Source organism: Protomyctophum parallelum (assembly GCF_964188405.1).
Source record: "Protomyctophum parallelum genome assembly, chromosome: 12".
NCBI classification, from domain to species: Eukaryota; Metazoa; Chordata; class Actinopteri; order Myctophiformes; family Myctophidae; genus Protomyctophum; species Protomyctophum parallelum.
The window spans coordinates 36,416,266-36,426,265 of NC_139712.1; the positions used below are offsets into that span (position 1 = coordinate 36,416,266).

The 10,000-nt window shown below is 40.9% G+C and overlaps 1 protein-coding gene across 1 annotated transcript in view; it reads right to left on the reverse strand.

The window, feature by feature from the left end:
* Window positions 1–8,433: 8,433 nt before the first annotated feature.
* LOC310867933 (coagulation factor XIII A chain-like) overlaps window positions 8,434–10,000 on the reverse strand; it is a 16,255-nt gene continuing 14,688 nt past the window's right edge. The window contains exons 17-18 of the mRNA XM_083778105.1: window positions 9,960–10,000; window positions 8,434–9,209 (exon numbers count right to left, since the gene is read on the reverse strand). The exon at window positions 9,960–10,000 is cut by the window's right edge and continues 65 nt beyond it. Of these exons, the coding sequence (XP_083634231.1) occupies window positions 9,177–9,209; window positions 9,960–10,000 (74 nt within the window). The 3' untranslated portion in view covers window positions 8,434–9,176. The remainder of the gene's footprint in view (window positions 9,210–9,959) is intronic.

Genomic DNA, 10,000 nt, shown 5'->3' on the forward strand with positions numbered 1-10,000 from the left:
CAGTGAATGGAGCTGGCTGGACCAGCTCATAACAAACATTATTTATTAAAAATTGAGACCTTTTGTAAAATAATCACTTCTGGAAAATAACATTATTGTCTGCTGTGTTGCTATTCGATGTGTACAGTGTAATTTTTATAAAGGTATGGTATCTAAAGAGCACAAAGAACCTTTCTGAACGCACCAAGTATCGCAAGACTTCCCACCGTTTCCCGTCTGGCAGCCAAATATTGCGATACTTCGGAGCCAGAAACGATACCTGCTGCTGTTTAGATCCTCAGATAAAATTATATACTGTGCACTCTGTGCACATCGAAAAGTAAGTATAGAAAACAACCTGTGATATGTCTTCTGTTATTTTCCAGATGTGATTACTTTACAAAAGGTCTCAATTGTTCATAAATAATGTTTGTTATGAGCTTGTCCAGCCGGCTCCATTCACTGCCATGTATTCATTGCACTTCCAGTGTGAGTTTGGCGCCCATGAATGTGTCATGGCGCCCAGTCACGTGACCACTTATCTTCCTTCTCAGAGCTTCCTTGACCAAACACAGGAAGAGAGGAGGAAAGAGGAATCCTACACAAACCTCCATGAGAAACAGCAGTGTGCATCCAAACAGGAGCAACATACACACTGAAATATCAAAGCAGAACGGTGCAGCCATATAAAAGCTGGAGAGACAGCCAGTGAGAGAGAATTAACTGTTTGTTTGTTTACAGATTATTATCATGGACATTGTTTGTTGTTGTTTGTGATTACTTGAGTTGAAGTAAAGGAAACATGATGGCCAATTGGACATGAACAATGAACATGATTATTTAAAATGTTTGAATGATACTAATTAAGTCAGTGTATTTAATTTACATTTCATGAGATTGTTATGTTTAAAAACAGTTTAAAAATTAATTAAGTAAAAATTAATTGATTTAAAATGAATAGACACTAAGTAAGAATTATATTTACAGGTGTTTAAAACAGATATGCAAAGTATGTGTATTGATTTAATGTGCATTATACTTTTCCCTTTAAGGTTTTTCACCTTACCTTACTGACTGACTTACTAAGTTACCCACATGCCTGTACAACTGTACTGCAAACTACAAAACCAGTAACCAGACCCACAGGAACGCACCCAGGGTGCCGGCCCGGTTCCAGCGAACCGCCCCACGTCCGAAACGGTTGAGAAATGACAGAGTTACCGTGTGACGGCTGTACTGTCACTGTACTGTACTGTCTGGCACACCCGAAAGCATCATTATATACAGTTAATACGTGCGTGTGTGTTTGTGTGTGCGTTAGGTTGCGCACAGGTGGTGAAAAACAACCATGCTGTTTTGGTGCTCATACCCAGCCACGCACCCACATAGCTCCGTAAGGGAGTGGTTGCACCACTAAAAAAAGAGTCAAATAAGAAAACTGTGTGGTCATTGTATGAGTGGAACCCAGTTAAATGGTGCATTTATATATAGCTTGACAACCAGTGTATCCACAATGGGGAAAAACCATTCCACTGTAAGAAGTGCGATAACAGTTTCACTCAGTCTGGTGATCTGAAGTCACACCAGCGCATCCACACAGGGGAGAAAACATATTCCACTGTAAGCAGTGTGACAAGAGTTTCACTCTGTCAACTAGCCTAATCTGAATGAACACCTGCGTATCCATTCTGGAGAGAAACTTCGGCTTAACCCCGGGGTGTTAAACTCAACTTGGGGCGAGGGCCGCATTGGTCAAAAGGTCACTTGATGGGGGCCACAACCAGTATGTATGCTCAGACCCAGCCAGCCAGCCAGCCAGCCACACACATAGTGCTCAGACCCAGCCAGCCAGCCACACACATAGTGCTCAGACCCAGCCAGCCAGCCACACACATAGTGCTCAGACCCAGCCAGCCAGCCAGCCAGCCACACACATAGTGCTCAGACCCAGCCAGCCACACACATAGCTCCGTAAGCACCACTCAAAAAGTCTTCAAAAAACTGAAGAGGCTATACTGGAGATTGGAGAACCTGATTTGGACATGATCTGATGCAGGACAATGTCACTATATGACAGAAAGAGAAGATGGGTCTGGCCACATTAATTCACCCCATAATCTCAGTGGAAATTGGGGAATATGTTGTGAAATAAAAAGTCAGAAAACTGGAATGTAGGAAAATGCCTTATTTTTACATTTTCTTAGTTCAAACCATTCCATGATTTCCCCATGCCCACACATCTGTGGGCTCTCTCTCTCTGAACAGAAACAAGTCGCGATGCAGCCCCTCCCCCTTCACTTCACACACACACACACACACACACACACACACACACACACACACACACACACACACACACACACACACACACACGACTTTGTCCCTATAATGTGCACGGGCTACTCATGGCACCGTTCCACTTCATCATATCAAAGAGTCACTTACTCACTTGTTGTAACTTGTAGGGATGCCACAAAGTGCATCAGCCAAATCGAATAGTCGACAGCTCTGCCGATTAATAATCGATTAATTGAACCCACCCCCCATATTAATCAATATCAGATAAAACTTTTTTATATTATGCACATGCCATGGTCACATAACCATTATATGTTGAGTGCATGCTTTGAAGGTTGTATGGTCATTGTATGATAGTTACTGCCATTCAGGATGAAGAGAAGTAGTTTCATATTAAGGGGCTGATATGAAGTACTTGATATAAAGAGAACATGTTCAGTTCACTAGTCTACACTCTACTCTACACCTGCCTTCATTTCATCTGATTGTCTGTCTGGCAGGCACTTAACAAGCTATCGTTAACTGTGTCTGTTAGAGAGAGGGGCAGAGAAGAGTGGCTTTGCTCAACTTGATTTAAACTTATATTCTCCACTCTGATGAAGGTACATGTTCGATATATCATGCAGCCTTACTTATTAGCCTATATTTTAGCTATTAAAAAAAGAAAAAAGTGACATGGCGGGCCACATTTGGCTTTGACACCCACCCATTAGGACCCGATTTCTAAAAGAACGTCAAAACACATCAGTGAAATACATCAGTGGTTCTCAAATGTTTTCATGCCCAAGGACAACAAATATTATATTTGTTCCGGGGACCCCAAGAAGCCAGTTATTATTTTTTAAGTATACATATTATATAAAATATATATTTCAAAGATTTGTCACAAATAATCACGATTGTTGTGGTTAAAAAAATCTAAAATGACACAGATGCTTTGCAACACCACTAGGCAGTGTTCTTGTGTTTATTCCCTTTTCATTAGACTCATGTATTTTGTCCAACTGTTTTGTCAACCTCACAAACACATCAATAGTCTTGTAAACTAGAGGCATATGGTTCGTTTTATTGGCATTTTGTGATTTGTTATTTCATTTGATTTGTTATTTCAAAGATTTGCCAACATAATTTAGTATCGGGCTTGGGGTACCTTACATTTAATACAACACGTCACAATATGGTATGAATTTTATTTTACCTTTTGATGCTGTAGTCTATGACATTCAGGGTGCCATTTTGAAGATCCGTTTTACAATGGGGTAATACATAAATTGCCCTCGCTCTGCGCACAATCGTATTATGAAAGGCATATCGATCGGCCTGTGTTGAACGCACATGCACATATGGCATACTGAATATTTTAGCATTGTGGGAGTGTCCATATGTTAATTATCTTCGCTTTGCGCAATTTGCTATTAAGCCCCTTGACCTAAAAACACTCAGCGCATAACGATTAGACGTGGGTCTGACCACCTCATAAACGCAAAAAGCACTGTTTGATTTTACACTTGAGCGGCTCTGGGAGGCTGCTGGAGTGTTGCCATGTCTGTTTATTATAAGCGGCTTCTTTTTCTGTAAAGTTGCTTGTAAATATTGGTAGTTGTAGCCTACTAGTTGTGGTTGCTTTTCTTGTTTCTAAAGTGGTTATTTGGGCTTTTCTCCTAATGTTGTTTAAACCAGTGATCCTCACACAGCACATTCCCATGTCAAGGATCCCCAGATGAATGCATTTGCCCAACTAAGGACGGCTAATCCAAAAATTTAATTACATTTTTTTTTCAAACAGGTTTACTTTAACGTGACATAAAAGTTCTCGAACCATAGCTAGAACAATAGTGCGTTGCCTACAACAACCCCACTAATAAGAACCTATATAGCCAGACATCAAATTGTTGACATCAAAGTGCTGTTATTAAAATGCTTACTTTAAAAATATTAAAATAGCTAAAATACAACAATTCATGGTCATAAATTCATATAAGGCATAATTCATAATAATTTCATTATTCTGAGGCAGAACAAAGTTCCCTGTCTGTCAGTATAGACAGCGTCGCAGTCCCTCCCCCTTTCAGAACGACGAGTGGCCCAGGAAATGAAATGCAATGCATTTCTCCCATAGGATTTTCTTTGAGTATTTATTTAAAGACAGTTACGCCGCGGACAAAGCCAACTCGGATCGTGACAAATCATGACAATGAACACAATGTTTTGGGCCGATCAAATAATTTATAAGAAGAAAAACAAAACAAATAGTGTTGTCTCCTGCCTTTATTTTCTTCTTTCTAATGATTTGATCAGCCCAAAATATTGTGTTCATTGTCATGATTTGTCACGATCCGAGTTGGCTTTGTCCGCGGCGTAACCGTCTTTAAATAAATACTTAAAGAAAATCCTATGGGAGAAATGCATTGCATTTCATTTCCTGGGCCACTCGTCGTTCTGAAAGGGGGAGGGACTGCGACGCTCTATAGCTACACTGGACAATGATTGATTGACTGATTGATGCATGATTGCCTGGCATTGCACACAGGTGGTACAAACTTTGTCTCACTCATTCAGACTCTGGTCTGCACAAGGAAGCAGTACAGTTTGCAGCAGTGTAGTGTGTTTGCACTGCTAAGGTTATAAAGAACATTAAGCCAAGGAGAAATGGTCAAAGAGACATTCTAAAGACTAAGCAACGCAAGAATCAAGAACCTCTTTACACAACAAGCGGCCAACGATCGAGGTATTATATTCGAGAGTTATTCTTTGTTGTGTTGTATTGTAGTGTTTTGACACGTTCACCTGCGCATCGCGCATTCCTACATGTTTGTATTTATTTGTTTGATCAATAGGCTATTATGTATTGTGATGCAGTTTGTTGATTGTTCATGTGTTTATTATTTTTGTGTGAACATATATACAGTTCTCACGGCATGGAACAGCAGAGGGATGAGAAGAATGCCCAATAAATGCCCGTATATAAAGAACCGTCGACCTGTGTCGTCAATGTTGTGAGAAGAGCTACACTGATTTTATAGTGAGACAAGGCTGATTATTAATTCTACTTGTGCCCTTGTGTAGAAAGACCAGAAGCTGTTCTGACCCTGGAATCCAAATGATCCTTGAGATGAGATGAGATATAGGCCTACTTTATTGTCCCACAGGGGGGAATTTGTCTTGAGCAAAGTGCATCAACGTTTTTAAAAAACACCTTGATAGGGATACTTAATTCCTGGAGAGTCTGTTTGACCAGATAAGGGTATATCATAATTATTTTTCCCTGTTTGTAATTATTGTCAATCTCTCAGCCAATTATAACAATGTTAAGTTATATACATCCAAACATTACAAAATTATAAAGCATTTCCACTACACTTGGGTGTCGTTCTGGACAACAAACTCCTTTGACACTCATGTTGCCTTTTCTTCTAAAAAAGTCCAGTGTCTTTTTTTTCTGAGGAAAATGTGTTCCTTTAATGTCTCATCTGTAATGATGACACTTTTTTTATAGAAGTTTTATTGTCTCCACCAGGCCGAAGGCATGGGGAGAGAGTATTTTTTGCACTCCGTCCGTCCGTCCGTGTGTCCGTCCGTCCGTTAGAAGCTAATCTCGGCCACCGTTAACCCGGTCGATGCCACATTTTGCACACACACTCCCTGGATGCCAACGATGAACCTCTGCCCCAAAATTTCCAGAACGGCCTGTTATAGAGCCACCAGGAGGCCGCTTTGTGCAAAACAAGTTTTTGCACAGTACACCTACAGATTTTGTCCAAAAATCCCGCAAATCGTTACACAGTATCTCCATAGTCATGTGCTCAAGACGGATGTGTCTGATATTTCATATTCCATCCTAATTGGCTAACATTGGCTTTCAAATTTTGCAGGATTGGCCTGTTTTGAACAAAAAAACCTCAAATCATGAACGCAACGTGCAATTTCACGTGAAATCTTTCACGCACTTTCCTACTAGGCTGAGGAATATAGCCCACCCATTTCACATTGCCCTGTTATAGCGCCACCAACAGGTGGATTGTGCATGCGTGCCATCAACACGGATCTGCACCATTTCCCATATTCCATCCTGATTGGCAAAGATTGGAACAAACAAACAAAAAACATGTTTATATTACTCCTAAATATTCCTATCCTCCTGGTGGAGACCTGTGCCCAGAAGGGCACTTTTTCTAGTTTAATCTGTACTCATGTTTTGTATGGTTGCCTGGTACGGTACCTGACCCTAGCAAACAAGAACAGGCTCAGCAGCCTCGTCAAAGTGGCCAGTAAGATTTCTGGGAGAACCCAAGCCCAACTTATAGATCTGTACAAGAGGCAGATGCTTAAAGGGCAAATAACATGCATTTTAAAACTGCTTTTAATATTTAATAATCATATTGTCTATGTCCCTCAAAGTTATTTCTAATGGTTTGAGCCTCAATCACCACTCTGATATAACCAGGCCTTGTCATTTCTTTGAAAGCAGTTTTAGCTGCAGTACCACAATGTCCTGAGGTGGTGGGGGTGCTGATATGCAGATTATTTAATATTTGAGTCATTATAATACTGATGCTAGATAAAACCAGGCTGGTGGACATTGTAAACAAGTGGAAATGCAAATTTGGAACTGAAGACTGAAGAAGAGGAATTATACAAAGTAGGGTGACATTGATGACATCACGATGAGGCCAAAATCAGTCGAGCTGTTCCTGAGAGCAATTTCCCTTAAAACACCCATATGACATGAAAGCCTGATTGTTCAAAATTGGTTATTTGTGGGGATAGAAAACACATGGGAGCCCCAGAAACACAAAAGAAATTGAAAAAGTTGAATTTTATGTTATAGGTCCTTTAAGAGAACCTCCTCCCTCCTGGAGGTATCGGATCACCCTCACCCACTTCGGTCTGAGTTTGAACTGTTGCCCTCAGGTCGTCGGCTGAGGGTGCCCGCCACAAAGACTAATCGGTTCAAACTATCCTTTGTCCCAGCTGCTATTCAACTGCTGAACAGCAAATAGCACTTTATTCTTGCCCTTTTGCACATACTGCCCACTAATGCACTTTTGCTGACTTTGCTACTACTGTATGTCATGAATTCTCTGTCTCTAGTGCCCTGTTCTTAAGTCCTGTATTGAATGTTGTGTGTATTTTTACTATGATCTGGCTGCAAACCAATTTCCCGCAAGGGACAATAAAGCTAACCTTGAACTACATGTTTTGGAGCCGTGTGCAGTCCGCTTCCGAGGCTATGACACTATCATGCCACTGAACATTCAGGAGCTAAATTAGCAACAGACAAGCTATAGGCCTATGGCAGCTGTTTGTATGTGTGTGTGTATGAGAGAGGGGGAGCAGCCTACAGTACTAACTATCCCAGGGTGGGATAACGACTGTCAGATGCTGTCAATGACATTATTTTGCACCTACGACCCAACGCACCACCAGGCATACACAACGCCAGCCAGCTACTCTGATGGCTTGTGGTTTATTTTTATTCAGTCCACAGCCAGGTATCTCAGCTGTAGCCTACTATATGTGGGTGATTGGGGGCCTGGGGGCATCACATGACTATGAAAGCTCAACCCGCTATATAAAAAAGGGCGGCGAGTCGGCAACACATTGGCTAAACATTTCTAATATTAAAACAAAACATGATAAATGAAGATGCCATCACATTATTACTGATTTTGTATTTATTTTTTGATTTGACCTATAGATTCACGATGGAAAGAAAGTTGTTGGTGCAGGGATTTGATCCAGACCAGCGGGTCTGAAGGAAGGAATCATTCACTGTAGCTTAAAATACACATCTCTTCATATACCAACATATACATTTTTAAACTTGCCTGTGTGGGGATGAGTAAAACATTTTGTCTTGGAGGTGTTGCTACACAGCTATTTCCACCAGTAAATGTTTCCTTTGGCAATGGGCTCAATAGGTCTGTCTTTGTATGAGCTTATGGGAGCATGCACTACTGTAAGTGGTCTCTCAAATTGTACTGAAGTAACAAAAATGTAGTACTTCTACACACACACACACACACACACACACACACACACACACACACACACACACACACACACACACACACACACACACACACACACACACACACACACACACACACACACACACAAAACCCGCCACACACCATTCTATTTCATTTTGCAATGTTCTGTTTATTGGCAGAGTTAGGCAGTGCACAGCTACAGTTATAATATCACAGTGACACTAGTCAACAATCACAGCTGCAGTGTTAAAGGTGTTAAATGTGATATTTATTCATTAAAATTAAGTGTTAAATAGCTCTATATTCTAATAGTACTCATTGTGAGTGGTTGTTCGGTAACAGGTGTGGTCTCTCTCCAGCTCTCTAGTAAACATACAATACATTTTCAGGTCAGGATTCCAAATCTCGGTCAATCTGGAGAAATAACTTTTACAGGATACAGTGTTTTGAGTTGAGGGTTTGGGTTAGAGCGGTTGTTCTTTTGTCATTCTCAACCATTAACTCCATGCATTACACCACAGACCCACATTTGAAAAAGAACCTCTATGATAATTAAACTCAGAGTGTAAGAACCTCTATGATAATTAAACTCAGAGTGTACATTCAGAATTACAGACCTGTAAAGGTCCATTTGGTTAATAACTGGCATTTTCTTTTAGCTGGGTGGAACCCCCTTAAGGACCCATGGGATTGCCCGGACCCTACATTGAGTGACAATGATAAAAAACAATGCAGCGTAATAATGAAATTCAGAAAAACAAGCAGAAGAAGAATAAACCAATCAAATGCAGGTCGGTGCAGTTTGGCCCCACCCCACTCCATATGAGGCTCAGGTGCTGATTGGGTGAAATTGTGCTGTGGGGCAGGGCAAGCGTCGCTGGCCGGCAGGGTGTGAGCCAATCAGCTCTACTCAATGTCGGCTGAAGTGACTCCCCACACCTATCAGAACACACACACAGTGGTGAGAAAAGTACTCACGTTATTTACCTGAGGACGCTTCTACAAATCCTGACAGTTTTCTGAAACCTATGTTTCTATGTCAGTGGTTCTCAAACTATTTCATGTCAAGGACCCCTAGAATTATATGTATTTGGCCGCCAACCCCCATCTCAAAATATGTTGTTCCAGGGACTCCCCAAGAGCAAAGATTTGAGTTAAAAATGTTCGCTCTGAAAAGATATATATTCAAAATTTGGGACACATTTTCACGATTTTTCAAAAATAGCAGACCTCGTAGCGCGGCACTCAGTGCCGCACTATGAGCTTGTAGAACAATTATAACATAGTGCTTAAAACACCAAAAGGGGTTCCCGCCCAAAATGGGTTAAAAGTATCAACACTGCAAAGTAGAAATACTTGTTACAAGTAAAAGTAAAGTACTAATACCTCAAAATTGTACTTAGTTTCTTTCTACCACTGAGTGGACTAAAACAGTGACTAAAACAGTGTATGTCCAAAACTATTACTTTTCAGGGGGGGGGGGGGGGAACCTGTGTTCTTAGTTATTATTTAGTCACAAGCTCTTGTTAATGCTCTTTAATGTCACTTTCAGAATGTTCCCAAAATAGCAAAAGATTGCCCATCCAAAATGTGACACGTTGTGAACTTGTAGATCGGCTATTTTATAACTTTTGCACTGCACTCTTGTGTGTAGGGCATGTGTGCGTGCGTGCGTGCGTACGTGTGTACCTGTCTGAGTTTGTCACAGTCCAGGGCAGCCATCATGCGTC